Source organism: Lepeophtheirus salmonis, chromosome 4 (assembly GCF_016086655.4).
Source record: "Lepeophtheirus salmonis chromosome 4, UVic_Lsal_1.4, whole genome shotgun sequence".
Lineage (NCBI taxonomy): Eukaryota > Metazoa > Arthropoda > Copepoda > Siphonostomatoida > Caligidae > Lepeophtheirus > Lepeophtheirus salmonis.
Window position 1 is genome coordinate 37264978 of NC_052134.2, and position 16711 is coordinate 37281688.

At 30.0% G+C, this 16711-nt stretch overlaps 2 protein-coding genes across 2 annotated transcripts; one reads left to right on the forward strand and one right to left on the reverse strand.

Moving 5' to 3' along the window:
• Window positions 1–3136: 3136 nt before the first annotated feature.
• Window positions 3137–16218, forward strand: LOC121115873 (uncharacterized). The gene is made up of 3 exons (XM_040710042.2): window positions 3137–3195; window positions 14999–15182; window positions 15246–16218. The coding sequence occupies exons 1-3, from the start codon at window positions 3190–3192 to the stop codon at window positions 16118–16120; spliced, it is 1065 nt and encodes a 354-aa protein (XP_040565976.1). The 5' UTR covers window positions 3137–3189; the 3' UTR covers window positions 16121–16218.
• Window positions 6773–9361, reverse strand: LOC121115870 (uncharacterized). The gene is made up of 7 exons (XM_040710038.2): window positions 9168–9361; window positions 8805–8901; window positions 8305–8736; window positions 8110–8239; window positions 7322–7587; window positions 7156–7260; window positions 6773–7100 (listed from the first exon to the last, which is right to left on the reverse strand). The coding sequence occupies exons 1-7, from the start codon at window positions 9308–9310 to the stop codon at window positions 6876–6878; spliced, it is 1398 nt and encodes a 465-aa protein (XP_040565972.1). The 5' UTR covers window positions 9311–9361; the 3' UTR covers window positions 6773–6875.
• Window positions 16219–16711: the final 493 nt, after the last annotated feature.

The following is a 16711-nucleotide window of genomic DNA, read 5'->3' on the forward strand; positions in this document are numbered from 1 at the left end:
ACGGCTTGTATGATACACATCACCTCATCAAACTATTGAGGAACCATCTCTTGGACAAAGGATTTATCTTGCGAGACGGATCTACAATCACAAAAAATGATTTTTCTAGTATTGATGGCAAAAGATTGTAACGAACTAATAAGATGAAATATATTCATTTAGCATGCTAGAATAGTAAAAGACAACGTTTTTATCTAGCAACACAACTACTCAGCCTTATAACTGCCTCTGCGCTACAATATCTATTTCCTGAAAAGAAGTCTCAAGCGGATTTTATCAAAACAGTAGATTCATGGTTCGACGTCTTCAATAGTAGGAAGCCTTTTGATTCAAAAATAAACTTGTGTGGATTTGGTAATTACATGAATGAACAGGAAGAGGTTATTCCTATCCAGTAGGTAACTTTGATTTCCATTGCCTCTTCGGAAAACTTGTTCAATGACCTGAAGAAAGTATCTAAAATCAAGTACATACTTACTTCTAGGTTAAATCAAGATTGTCTAGAAAATTCTTTTTCGAGCTTGAGGGCCTTGGGAGTATCCAAAGACTACCCAACTAGTGTTGATTGCATCAATAGACTAAGACTAGCTGTTCTTATCAAAGCCAACCGACTTCATATTAGGTGAACATCAGTTCGAATAGAAGAGGTAGAAACCTTATCAATGGATAACTTTCTTGGTTGTTTAATTAAGGAAATCGAACCGGAAAATAAATATATGAAGATACTTCATTTTTAGCTGCCGCGTTGGCTATAAATCTGGATATGGAATTCGAAGCGTAGTCAAATTTTTCTCAGCCTATGACTGTTGACTTCAAGGATTGGGTTATATCACTGGATACTTGGCCAAAAAGTTTTCTTCGAAATATCATGAAATTGGTTTCAAGACTAGAGATGATCCTTTTTGTGATTCAGATATGAATATGGGGATATTAGCATTATCCAAAGGAGGACTGACAAAACTTTCAAATTCCTTCCTTACTCAGATAAAAAAATTTAATGGTAAATTTGAAGCATATCGTGGACAGGAAATATCGAACCAACCTAATGATATTATTTTTTTTTTTATTGTTCCTTTAATTGGTTAGATGGAGTTGAACTGATTAAGTAAAAGTATACACTATAGTATTACAATTACTCCATTTAATCTAGGAATTTTTTGATGAAATCCATTTACATAGAGTATTTTTCATTCTCTAGGAATCACTGGGGCGCGAATGTACACACATCAAATTAAAGAAAATAACTTCCTAGCTTGCTGTCCATGAGCTATGGCGATTCCATTTAATGCATTGAGGCTTTATGAATTATTCTAAGTGCAGCTCCAGATGTCCACCAAGATATTATTAGAAAGTACTCTCGTAGATTTATAAGAATTAAGGTCGAGTATATATAATTATAAATTATCGAAAAAATAATGAAATTTGTAGAAAATTAAAGAAATAATCCCATATATTTTTTTTGTTATAATAAAACCCCTTTAATTCATAAAATGCTATATGACTCCCTTTTTTAGGAAAGTTCAAAATTGTACAATACAAACCCATCAATTTTAACTTTTTTTCATAACTTCCCTAACATTAATGACTTAAGTAATGACCGGCAATATCTATTAGATATTTGCAATGCAGTATCTATAGGCACTTGTAGTAACTCACTATACAATAGAAATCCGGGAAAATGGCACATTCTAGATGGATTACTACTGCTAATAACATTTTAAGGCTATTTTATTTTGCTATATTTCTATTCTAATTTCAGGAGTGAATGTAAGGAAATAAACTTTTAAATGAATTCCTATTTAAATTATTTATTGAAATGCATTAAAGCAGGTGCGCGTTTTACGCGAGTAATCAGAGAATTGGTATGAATATTCTCCCTTTTTGCAGGATAAACTAAAATTTTATGAAAAAAGTTGAGTAAATACTATATGTAGACTTTACTAACATCCAACAACTGTATATTAAAAAAAAAACTTATAGATGCGTTTATCAAAAAATATAGCCAAAATAATGGAAAATTATAATTTTTTCAAGAACTTTGAACAAAATGTGCCACCTGAAGATTAAATCGCAGAGCGATCAAACTTTGTACACCTTATTTCTATACCCCAAGGCAACTTTTCCACCCTATCTGTAATCGAAATTCGAAAAAAGTTGAAAATGAAACTGGTCTATTGGGTATATTTACACTTATGCGTAAAATATGTCCTACCGGTACGTAAAAATAAAATAAAACGAAAATGAGTGTGGTAAACTTGACAATTTGAATAATCTTTAGGTGAAGAGCAGCTTAGCTTTCGTGATGTTTAATTAGATTAGCAGCTGTTTAAACATGTATTTCATGTGAAATTACTTAGAATTCATTTAATTTTTTAAGCACTGTGAAGGGTCTTACTTCTTCGAGCAGGATACTGCAAAGTATGCGCATGAGTAGTTCCAAACCTGCTTAGAGCACTTTTGGAGCAAGGACATGTGGCCACCTTCTTCCCGAGATCTCAACGAAATGGACTTCTCCATATAGTCCATTCTGGAGAAAGAGATAAATTTGACTTACTACGCCAGCGTCGACGACTTGAAGGCCACCATAGTGTCCACATGGGACAACTTGTCGGAGGAGACCATCCCTACAGCGTGTAAAGCAGTTCCGAAGCGTCTGGGAACCGTTGTTGCCGTAAATGGTAGTCATATGGAATGAACTAGGACTCATTTTGTAGGAATTTTGACGGTAATTGCAATGGTGTAAGAGGATGTTTCGAGAAATAAATATTTGTGTACTTTCTTGGCTGCTGAAGTTGTCCTAAGACTTATGGGTCATCCGGATATTCTACTTTTTATATTTATGTATGGTGATAGTAATTAAATAATGTGGATACATGCAAGTTTTATGTATTTTTACCTATCAAATCAAAAATGATTTTTTATTATTCATGCTTTTTAAGCATGAAATTTGTTTACCCGAACTTACATATGTATAATATATATGCATTTAAACATAATTAATCCTTGATATTATGTCAAGAGTCTCTATTACACAATTCATTGTTTCAGGAAATCATATTCACGGTCACTAATCAAAAAAATTTAATCCATTTAAAGATATTATTTTTTGTTAATTTTTTTAGTCATTCTGAATATGTTCGTCTACATGCGTTCAACACCTTAATTAACCATTAATTCAATTGGAATAAAATGAGGGTAAGTCCAAGTTTTAAATTCAAATAGTTTTCACAATCATTTACTGTTCTCTGTTTATATCCTGTCCGAAGCGTCCGGGATTTTTTTCATTCGATTTAAAATTAAAGCCCAATTAAAAATGTGGACTGACAAAAATCAATTTTTTTATGTAAAATTAAAGATTCAAAAGAAAGAAAAATACAAATTTATGCATATTTAGATATTCTAAAATTTAATGAAGGGGGCATGTACAAAGTATGTACGCAAGTCTTTAGTTATTTAGTTGGCATTTTGTAGTCATTTTTTTTAACCCCTCTCCGAATAAAGTACTTACATTATAACTTTTGTTCACAATTTCAACCTTCTTCCCCTAACTTACTTTGCAATAAATGCCCCCAACAAGTTAAACCGTAACTTCCTTTTTTGATAATCAAAATATGGTCACCTAACTATTCAGTAACTTCAATTCTTTTGACATTTAATATACTCTAGAAATATCACTTTAATTCAACTTTGTCTCAATTAAAAGTGTGTCAAATTTTAGAGAACTAAAAATTATATAGCTCACAAGAAGAAAAAAGGAATTTACAAGACAAAGTTAAAAGAATGACCAAAAAAATATATATTAAAATTAAAGGAAACTGGCAATTTTCTAATTCTGATTCTTTTGGAGTGGCCTGACTTTTCCTTTCAGTAAATATCCTTCATTATTTAGAAAAAATATATAGGTTGCCCTAAAGTTTTGAAATTATGCATTTTTCTCTGTTTTGATATCCTCTATATCAAACAAATAACAGCTTTTTGTTAAAAATAATAAATTTAATTAAACAAAATTTCTATCGATGATATTTTATAAGTTTTTATTATAATTCTGTATCTATGTTTCCAAAAGAACAATAAATGTAGTTACATGAATTATAGCTTTCCGCCTATTGGTCTGTTTGTTAGTATATTACAGCCAAACAATTGAAAATATACATACCAAAATTTGTTAGTACGCATACTTTTTTGTTAGATAAACAAGAAAGTGCAAATTTGGTTGAGCTTTATAGCCGTTGAGCGACCTCTAATTATTTTTCAAATAGTTTAAAAAATGCTAAAGATATTAATAGACTAAAATAAACACTTTGAGACCCCAAGGACCTGATATTTCGATCATTTATAAGGCCCCACTGTGGCTGTACCAACCCACAGTATTTGTATACTTTGCAAATACATATAGAAATGAAATATAATTACAATTCTTAATGACTACAGCATACGTCCGTTGTATTGTCTAGCAAAATACAAAGTTGACAAAAACATCAGAGTCAAAAACTTTGGACCTTCTAGACAGAGGGCGCAAAAATCACTGAATATTTCATCAATCGTACTAGGAAGGTTTAAATCCGTGTATGTTTAGCAAGAGGACAGAAAGTGTCATAAATATTCAATGTATGTTTGATATCTACACTTTCTATTTTGTTTTTAACTCCCTAGATTTATTGCAGCCCTATTGCTTTAATGTCTGCAATCTGTATGATACAGCAAGAAATAGGTATAACAAAACATCTGTCTATCCCAAGATAAAAAGATGATGAGAAAAACAAATTCTTGTTATGGTCTATTTAGCTCTGATATTGTGTCTATATAAAGCTCAGTGTTATTTGGCGTTTTACTACTAAAGTTATATCAGTACAACTTTCATACACAGTCAATGGCTGTAGAGCTTTAGATAAAAGCTCCATCTTTGCAAACAATTTAAATCAGAATACTTGATATATAATAAAAACTAGCTTGATTGGAGCCAGAAGACTTCACCCACTAAAACTTTTTACTACGGCAATGCTCTTGAACAATCTGTTAGTGTAGATTTGTAGGAGAAATAAAACATCCATAAAGTGAAAGGACGATTCCAAAAAATCCAGATGCCGATTTCGATTCTCTAATATTTTAAATAATAATTAAAAATACCATTTTACTATCAGGGATGTGTCCACAGGATTATATTTTAGGGAGGCTTGGGTCTTGGAAATTTTTTGAAAGAAATTTGAAAAATTACATTTTGTAGAAAAAAAAAATTGAAAAATTAAATTTTCTAGTAAAAAAATTGAAATATTACATTTAGTATTAAAAAAATTTGAAAAATTAAGTTTTTTAACAAAAAAATTGAAATATTTAATTTTTGAAAAAAAATTGAAAAAATAAAATTTTTGAAAAAAAATTGAAAAAATTAAATTTCTAATGTAAATTTAAAAAAAAAAAATCAAATATTAAATTTTTTGGAAAAAAAATTCTAAGTACATAGTAATTCACAGGAAATTAAATTTTTTCGGAAAAAATTGAAAAAATTACATTTTTTGGAAAAAAATTAAAAAATTAATTTAATTTCAAATATTACATTTTTTGAAAAAAATATTACATCATTTAATTTTCTAGTAAAAAGTAAATATTCCTTAATTGGGAGGGGAAGGCTATTTTTTTTTTTCATCTACTTATAAAAGTAATCAATTGTCAAATACCAGTAATGAATAAGAATCGGAATCGCAAATTAAAAACTATTTTCCCTATATCGATTCCGATTAATCGTCCCATCACTATTGGATATTACTATACTAGAAATCGGCAAAGCCAGCTTGCGTTGCGAAGGAATTTCTATTTGAATTTGTGTTACAAAAATGAACCAAAAATAAAAATCACAGTCTATAAAAGAAAAACGGTAGAACTAACACTAAATGAATACTTGATCCATTACAATAATCACTGAAGGTTATTTTTTTATCGGTGTAACGACTGTATCGGCATGTTTGGTTTACAATGTTATCAAAGTAATGGACTAGAGGGGCAGGAACCCTTTACCCCCGCTCATACCCCCCAAAAAAAAAAAAGGAATTTCTGTTTTTACTAGAAAATTTAATATATAATATATATATTTTTTAATTTAATATTTGAAATTTAATTTAATTTCACAATTTTGTTACCTAAATATTTACTTTTTCAGTTTTCTTTTGTGAACAGCTATTTACATTTAAATTTTCCTCCAAAAATTTAATATTTGAAATTTATTTTTTCAAATTTCTTGAGAATAAATGTTGATTTTTGGAAAAATTTCCGAAAAAATATTTAATTTATAAGCTTTTATTCAGAAACTTATTTGGCGTCGACCCAATAAACAAACGTTGTTTTAATAATATATATTTGTTTTATAAATATAGAATATATTTTTTAAATAATTACCTTTAAATTGAATTTTTTTAAGATTCTATAATGTGCATAAAATATACGCATATATTAAAATTGACATAAAATTTTGCAATGAATTAATTAATTTTAATGTAAATTACTAACTTTTTTCTTACTCGAAATTTGGTTTAAACTTGGAAATAGTACCCAAAAAATTTGAATATAGGATTAATATGATTTCTTTTTGTCGCCTTGTGTAATTTAAATGATTTATCTAATTTTAGGATCTAACTTGTACACGCTAATTACGAAATTATAGATATAAATATTTAAATATTGGAGGATGATCCACGGGAATGCGGAATATTTCTATATGGGAAAGAACCCCCGGTTGTAGAACAGCCCCTTGATTTAAAAATATAAGAATTACATGAAATATTTTTTCAAACTAAATTTTTATTGCCTATATTTTGTTTAGCTTAATTCATTGAAGAAAATTTAGATTATCTTGGTTATAAATATATTTACAATTATAAAACTCAATGAAATCCGAGCATATCCTCAATTATTTCCTGGATTGGATGCTCATTATTGAAATTTGTAAGCATTTTTACATATGGTTTAAAAGATTTTTGCATTTCATCTTTTGACTTTCCTGTATACATTCGGCTGGCAAGAAATCCAGCCTTAAGCATTCTATCAACTGTGTCTCGACTTATTGTTATTGCATATTTTACAAATAACTCATCTCCTTCCACAAGGTCCTACAAATTAACGGATGAAAATTAATATTTTTTATTTTAAGAGTTTTTTACATACCTTCTGTGTATAAAGACATAAAACTTCACCGAAACGAGGATGATTACAATCAAAATATCCGGCGTTTGGTTTTCGGGAATGATTCACTTTATGTGCAGTCGTTGCCTGGGTAAGAATTTAACTAAATACATGTTATATTTATTTTGTAATCGTCTAGTTAACTTACGTTATACTGACTAACTTTTCCATATTCTTCAGGAACATCCAAATATTCATCATTCTCTCCATATTGAATTAAGTATTTGGATCTATCTAGTGAACCAGTAAAGACATTCCAAATAGTAATGGGCTCTATATCTTTTTCTCTTAATTTTACTCCCTTGAAATATCCAATAGCAGTACCGTTCTTCAGAAACCTCTTGGAAAAGACACCATCCCCTGCATTTTCAATAATTGAGCGGCGAATTTCACAATTCTTTGCCTCATATGGATCTATAAACAAATGACTCGATATGTAACTATGTTGGAAGCAAGTGAGGGGTAGTTGGGGGTGGATGGATAGCGTAAACTTTATTAGTAGAAATTTCAAAAATTTAGATTGTCGCTTGTCCTATACACCCCTCACGGTTCGTGTCTACTGTGTTATCTTTATTATATCTTGCAGCCTTGTATCCAAAGAGAAATAGAAAAATGGGCAAAAATTAGGTGGTGTAGTTGGGAAGGATTGCTTTGCCACCAACCAATTTTTGGCATTTTTCTATTCAAAAATTTAGAAGCTATTCTTATATAACAGCTTGATTAGAGTTAATTTCTATTTTAAGCAGTCAACGTTCTGAATATTGATTAGGGTAGATAATGTAGAACAATCAACAGCTGATTTATATATACATAAGTAGGGTAACGTTATGTACTACTATGGACACGATAAGTGTATTAACGTAAAAATAGATCCTGGAATGGTTCAAATTGATTCCTGAAATACAATATTTGGGAGACTGTCAGAATATGGCGTACCTTTTAGGAAGGGTTGAATTGAAAACTTTTTATGTGAGGCAACATCCCTTTTATACAACTCCCCAAATGGCTTTGATGTAACTATTTCCATCAATCCCTCATAATTTTGTATGACTTCAGGTATAGTGACCTAGAAATGAAGACATGTATTTGTAAATTTATCATGTAAAAGTAATACTTTAATTCAACTCATACCAATTTTCCTTCCACCAAATCTCCTTGATAAAACTTTCCTTGCATAGCTGTTTGGAAGTCTGGATACAGCATTATCACATTTCCCCCACTAAACATATTTTTATAATCCTCTGATGATATGGGTGTTCTTGCTCCATCTATATTTTCACCACTCATTATCATATAAGCAAATAAATCAGGCTCCAAAGTTCCTCTCAAAAAACGCCATGTTGATCCAGAATAAGGTATACCTCTTTCCTTCATATAGGTTATACCTATCAAAGCTTTCACAATTTTTCTTCCTTCACCAATATAATCTGTATCATAGATTCGGTAGTAGCGAACTAGTCCCTTGAAACAACCATTTGTAAAGTATCCATCAATTTCAAAATCTCCATTTGTGAGTGTAGCGTTCCCCGAAGCCTTTTTGATATCAATATCATTTGTAGAAATCTAATGAAGAAATGTGATTGATATAGTTGTAGTCATAAATTTGAATTATTATCATTTTCAAAACTTACTTGAAGTACACTTCCATTTGACAGTACTCCTGAGAGAATACCGTCTTCATTCCAATGCTGAATTTCATCAACGTCATCAAAACATGGTTTGCTATCACTAGAAAGTAACAAAAATAGATGACATCAGTGAATTTATCAGATAATGTGTTGTCAACAGTCAAATTTTATGTCTCTATCACGAGGAAGTCTTTTGATTGTGAAACACACACAGTCATTGAATAACAAAGAAGTCCTTTGTCAAAATGTAAAAGTATATATTTAACTATTTTTAAGATCAATTCATATATTTTATCGATCACTACCACAAAGTAAAGATAATAATTTTTCTATTTTGATAAATATTGTTTGCATTTCATAACTCACAAGGGATCTGGAGAATAAATAGGCGTTGGTAAAGACTGGATATAGTTTATCCAATTGAAGAGTGTAGTACTTGGCTCTTCAGTCTTCCCAGAATCTATCAAAATAATCACTAAGCCCAAGAATAGTAAACGTTTAGCTATCATTATATGCACTCCGAATCCTGAAACTGTTAATCGGAAACTAACTTGGATAAAATCTTGAATAAAAGATTATATTTATATATTTCGAGGCTTGCATTTCATGATGAGGAAATTACTTTGAAAAGGCGTGTAATAAAAACCATCCATCCCATGACTTGAGGATTTTCCTCCATCGTCAATATTTTCACTTTTTATAAATTAGTACTTGATTCCCACTAGTCTTCAATTTTATCAGGTTTGCTAAAGAAACTTATCATAACTTAATACGGCCCTCCTCCTAAAAAGCTTTTAACTTTCATTATAATTATTTTAATGCAGGTACTTTGTAAAGCCTTCATGTCGTTTGCCCCGTTCAATGTTTTACTTATTATTATCAATACAGCGTTAATATATAATAATACATCTTAAATTTAGATCCTAAACTTGATGTTATATACATATTATGTATGCAAAATTGTAGATAAACAAACAAATACACATGTATAATATCTTCAAAATAAGCAAGTCATTCTTTTGAAGGATATTTGTATTTTAGAAAATTATCTGATTGATAGTACTTGGTGTATTTTTAAGTTCATTTTTTCTCATTTCAACATAACTTAAAATTATATAAAAAAAGTTAGTCATGTTTTTCTATTTTTTCCTTTAATAGAAACTCCCGGCATTGCCGTTGTTTTTAGGCATCGACAAACAGACACATTTTGCTCGATAGTTGGAAAGGATGAGCTAACTACCGACTAATTTTGGGCCTTTTCCTCTGTCTCTTTTTCCAAAGGAGAAAAGGTACAATAAAGTGTAACAATGTGAAATATACTAAATATGTAAATTAAAATACTTGTTTTGAGAATGGGTCCGAGAACGATTATTTTTAAATTTGCTCTGGATAGACTGAAAATGTAGCCTGTGGGTCCAAAATTTAGACTTTATACCAAAATTTAAATTGTGGACTGAGGAAAAAGTCATGAAATTTCTTTTCTTTCACAAACTTATATTAAGAATTTTATATAAGTTACTAAAAAATTGTCATTTGTGTCAGAGTAATCAAGACTAATTTTTAGACGAGTTTTACTTCTAAACCGGTCCTGGGTAAACTTTGAACGAATTTTGTAGTTCGACCTTACAAAAGGCATAATGGCCTTAGATTAATTTATGATTTATAGGCCTACCAAAACACTAGTAAATACCTATATTAGTATTTTTTTTTAAAATTAGATGACTGGAAGATTCGCCCCAAGAATTTACGCCTGGGAAGTTTCGCCTTCATATTTATATTATACCATAAATGTATTTTTGCACTTATTTTTTCAATCTTAAAATGAGTCTTCCTTCATATGAAGTCCTTTATAATTCATTTTTTACATGTTCAACTTTGCCAAATGAATTTAAAAAGGCCTGCTCAAAATTAATCATTGAGTATTCCCGTTCCAGAGCTTCATTTACTCCATTCAATGCTAGGAAAGGCGGAGGTATGTCTCCTGCGATTTAGATGGAAGTAAAGCAAAAATACGAGGTAAACATGTTTGTCCAATAACGGCACCTATTGTAAAAATGCTGATAATATTTGCTAGGGTAGCATTTGAGTGTTCTGTCGCAATCCCAATTTCTTGTGACAAGCTAGGACGAGAATACCAGTTTCTGCTCCAAAAATTAATATACCCTCCTCATCGAATTGCAAACTGTCGAATAGCAAGAAGTTATCTCCATTGGCTAGCGAGGTATATTCGACAACGAATCCAAAAAACATTACAAATGACTTTAAGTGGAGGAGGACCTATTTTAAACCTTAAAATTATTTGTGAGAGGATAAATTTTTGCCATGATACATCCTAGAAACAAAAAATAGACCCCTCCTGGTACAAATTTCAAACTCTGTCTATAAAAAAAGGGTATAATTTAGGGTGAACATATTTAATTTGCAGACTTGGACCCGTTCACCCTTTTTCTGTTCTTTCATATATTTTCTGAAAAGTTTCCGTTCATTCTTTCACTATTTTCTATTTTTGTAAAATACAAAAGAACATAAAAGACTAAAGTTTTGAGTGAACGATAAAAACTAATGTTCCCACAACATGGCAACAAATCCAGTAAAGTCAGAGACAAACAAACTCTGCTTAATTTTCAGAGAGATAATTAAAATTAAAGATAGAACCCTTGATATAGGTTTTCCATCAACAAATATTTATTTGCAGTCTGGGCCTCTGAAGGTGAGGGTCCTGTTCATAATGAGTAAGACTTGGTAGTTTAACTTAATATAGTATGATTTATGAAATGGTATTATATTAAGATGTAATAATTACTTCAGGAAATAACAATGAATATAATTACTAAAGAGGAAACTTTGCATTATACAAAACTTTTTAACTGATTTGATCTTTTTTTTTTTTTAATCAGCCAATATAAGCTATCCCTGATGCCAAACCAATCTCAATTAAAAAAAGTTCATAGACTCATTTTTTAATTTTCTTTTCTTTTAACTATTTTTACTATTAGGAAAACTTGAATTAAATCAGCCAACCCAAGTATAAAGGGTCTCTTAAGACTAAGATTTTTTTCGGAAGTAGGGTTCTTTGTTGATTTGTCTTATTCTCCCAATATTCTTAAGAACCCCTTCAGTATAATTTTTCATATCATTAGTGATATAAATAGGAAACTGTAGCAAATAGTTATTATTATTAATTTTTTTGTCAACCGGTTGATTATGCCCACAGTTAAAGTCCTTATAACAGTAACTGACTTAAGAAGTAAAAGGAATAAAAAATAATCTATTTCATTATGTAAAAATTTATTTATTATTTTATCTTATTTATTACGGCACCTTGGTCCTCACATCACTGTCCTGGTGATACTTCATCTGACTTTGGGGAACCCCAAACTTGCTACCTTACATATTTACAAACATTTCCATGAATGTGTTTGATTTTACAATACGTTCATCATCTTGGCTTAAATAAAGCTCAAATTTTAATAAAATATTTAACAATAAAATAAGAAAGGAATGGGTATATATAAAATTGCACTCTAACATGACCCAGAATACCTATTTCATACACGACCATTCCATAGTTCAGTGATTTGCAAATGCTATGCTGTGAGACATTTCATAGAAAGTAATAAATTTACACAGTTATTGATAATTAATTGTACACAAAAAATTAGATTAATAACTTTTCAATATATACTTTATGTTAAACAAACTAAAAGATCATAATAATTATACCCATAATGGAGGGAAAAAATTGTAGTAATCATTGCAAAAAATGGTCATTAGAAGGAATGAAAAATGAACGACAAAATGAACACCGTTCATTTTTTTTTTCCTTTCATCGTTTATTCGTTCAAAAATGAAAGCAAAAAGTGAATGCCGTTCATTTTTCCGTTCAATCTCCAAGCTTGTTCATTACAAAAAAAAAAAAAAAAAAAAAAAAAAAAAGAGTGGACGTGGTCTGATCAAAGTCTTTTTTTTTTTTTTTTTTTTTTTTTTTGGGTGGGGTGGGGATAATTTAAAAAAAATTTATTTTATTGATTCTGTTTATTTTTTATTTTTCTTCTTCTTTATTGAAATTTATTTATATTTTTAAGTCAATTTTCGACTGTTTCTCCCGTAAAACTGGATATTTCATGAGCCTCTAGCAAAGTATCTGGAGGGGAACACTATGTAAAAAAACAGACAGTTGGTCACTCTTGAATAATTTAACGCCTTTTCTGTACCTGTATTTTGGTCAAAGATAGATTACTATATTGTCCAAACACTCAATTCACATTCGTTATCCATTATGGTTAATGATAAATTGAGTCTGATGTGAGATAATGTAATTAATTGAGTATTTTTTGGATAACTAAGGGATACAAATGGTAAAAGAGAGTGAATAAAGAGAAAACCTGATTAAAACCCTTTAAAATCGAATTATTAAGGTTAAAATTCAACACAACATATACATAGGTTCACATTATTTTGAGACTAGAGCCCCTCCAACCCTCGGCAGACGCCTATGTTAAATATTATAAATTATTTTGACTAAAAAATAGATTGGAGGGTAATCGGTGTGCATTTTCTATTTGTTGTATTATTTATCATAGCTTCATTTGTACAAAATTCTTTACTATGATCGGAACATTTTATATATTTGAACAATTAACAAAATAGTGGCCTTTTTGCTATTTGTAAATAAGTATACTTGTAGACTCAATAAATACTGAAAGACTATTATTCGAATTTTACGGTCTACTTCGTATCATTCATCACTGTTTCATAATGAAAATTACTTATTTAATTTAGGAGTATGGCCAAAAGACCAAGGTTTAACGTATTTTATTATTTTGTAAAAATAAATATGTAATCAAGCTAGTTAACACATTGTGTTTTCCTAACGGTTTTGATACTTAGAAGAGAAAGGATTATAACCTCACGTATATTTTTTCTCTTCGTTCCATTTGTTAGATATATATTACAGTTATACTTTTGACACTGAAACATGCGGCGTCTCCAATTCTTATCCGTTATAATGATACTCAAGCCGATTAAAAAATTTCTATAATAAATAATTCAATTACGAATAGATGTATCAGATAAGTAGAAATTATCAAAATATACAGAATTTCCTATATCTAATCTTAAAAAAATTATGAAAGATATTAATATTAATGTAGGGCTGTAGACAGAGCCGGTTTAAGGGGGCGTTAGGATCACTTGACCAGGCCCTGCGCTTGATTATAAAAATAGGGCCCTTGTAAACTGTATATTTTTCTTTAAAAAAAAGTCTTTTCAAATAAAAAAAAATATCTAAAAAAAAGGGCCCACATTTTTTGCTAAAAATTAAACAAAGCGAAGATTCGATATCATTTTCTCCAAAAAAAAATCTTCGAATTTTATTTTCTAAAATAAAGTAAATTCAACTCTTTTTAAATTAAGAAAAGGGCCTACACATTTAACTGTGCCTTATGCCCTACTTACAGTAAAAACCGCCCTGGGTGTAGATAGAATGAGACAAGGAGGGTTTTAACTAGAGGATCTATGGTTTACAGCAAGACCATTCAACTGGCAGCTCACGGTTCAAATACTGACCTTTTGAGTGTTGTACTTTGGCCCCAGAAGGAGAAAATGTAAATAAATAACATAAAGTTTCTTGTGGCATATTTCCGGCCCTGTGCAAACATTGGAATCTTTTCTCAAATATTTGAGTAACCCTGGTATGTAATCATGAATCCTCAAGAGAATATTTTTTATTTTTCACAAAAGTTTAAAAATGATTGAGTTATTATACACAAAAGAGTGATTAAATCTATTATACCTCATTAGAGTTTTAGATTTTATCATTTTTTATACAGATGCATTTTTTGTCTTTAAAACCACTACCTCAAAAAATACTAAAATAAAGGCTTGGACATAGTTGAGTGTTGGTATGTTGAGGTCCAAAAGCTTCATAACAATAAAGAAAAACTGTATTTATAAGATCTGAATGGGTAATCAGGGGCGTCCGCATGATTGTATATATTTTTACCTAATAATCTTTTTTTTTAGAATATAAATCATATAATTTTTTTATTAATAACAAATCCCTTAAATTTACCCCGGATCCCCGAAAATTTACTCTTACCCTTTTGGGTTTGAAAATTATTCAAAATTTATTTCTTTTTCTTATTATATGTAAAAATTTCACTTCCAAAAGTTAAAATATTTTTTTTTTTGAATAGATAACTGTTGGACTTGTTACTACGCTTATGATTATATTAGTAAAAGTGGCATCCGAAGCAGAGAGATCCACTGGCGATGCACGTCTTTTTGGAGCAGCTAATATAATAATGAAGGCAGCAGTAAAACTGCCTCCTCATATCATTCCAATCGTAAATGATATATCCATGGAGTCAAATATCAAAAGTAGATATGTTCCTTTATGCTAATTAGTTAACTATTAAGAGTAGTAGTTTCTGGTTTTTTTAGGTCTTAAGAATGCGCCTTTCTCAAATCGTCGGTCATTCAAGCTTTTCTCTAAGTTAGGAAAACCATGGCACAATTCAGCCCTTTTCAAAAAAAGACGAAATCGAAAGAAACGAAAAAGATATCCCTTTCAAAGCTTTACTCGTGCTCCCGTAACTCCTTATCCTTTTGTCAAGGCTTCATCTATTCCTCTTCCATCAAATAAAAATGTTTTGGCTGTTGGGTATAGATTTACAAATGCTCCAGTCTTGGATATGGAAGAACGTCCAGTTTTAACACCAGACTTAGTTAATAAAGAAAATGATAGTGCAATTCAGGAAGTCGATGATCCACTGTTTTATAATCAGGACCTCACATTCAATTCTTTGGATAATAGTGATGAAAGAAAGGTGTGTTTATGTTGTCCATGGGATGACATTTTCCTACAAAATTCTAGGAGACGAAATACAAAAGCAAAAATTTCTTTAGACGGAGTAGATTGTTCCAACTTTTCCCCACTTGAAATCAAATTTCAAATTCAAGAGCCAAACGATCAAATTGTGAAGCGAGACACGAACAAAATCCCCTCTTCAGAATCAGATTACTATATATTGAATGAAATATCCAAATTTTCAATGCAAACTCCTAGACATAGGCATCCGACAAACACTTATGAGAGTTTTTCGTACTTACCAAGAGCTCCACTCAATTTCATAAGGAAAAATCATGTTCCTACCTGGTCATTGTCAAAACACGACACAAATTCATTTCGTCCAAGTTTTGATCCAATAAATTATCTTAAAGAAAATCAACTTCGCAAGGCTCAGCTACTGGCAAAACATCTTCTCAGAACTGCAATTCAGGAAGAAAAGACTAGACCATATGGACATTATTACTAGAAAATATCTACATTATAATATTTATTTCAAAGCGGGATTAAAACTATGATTTTTCAAGTTATATAATATCAGATAAATACACTTTGAATACTTAGTAATCCTCATTAGCTAAAATCCTGGATTTATTTAATTAGACCATATCAATCACCAAAGAAATTGATAACTTTTTGAGGGTCTTATGTTTTCAGGTTTGTTATTAGCCCTGCTTTATAGAACAATGGCTCGGGCAGGAATATTATAATCAACATCACTTGTAAAATTGGAAATTAATACATGTGTCTAGCTTGTATAATTTTTTACATTTATATATTATATAATTAAAAAAGAGTCAATTTTTAGGGAGTAAATACTAGTCGTTCAGGTCTAAATGTATTCGACATTTTTTCTCTGCAATTTCAAAACCTTTAAAAATAAACCAGTGAAATTTTATACTCAACCATTTTAAATTGTGAAAATTACAAAAAATATGTCAAAAACTATCATTTCTTCATATAAAAATATTGTATTCAGTATTTACAAATTTTATCAGTAATAAAAAAGTTAACATTATGTTACGGCTATGAAATTCTTATTAGTCCCTATCTATACAAT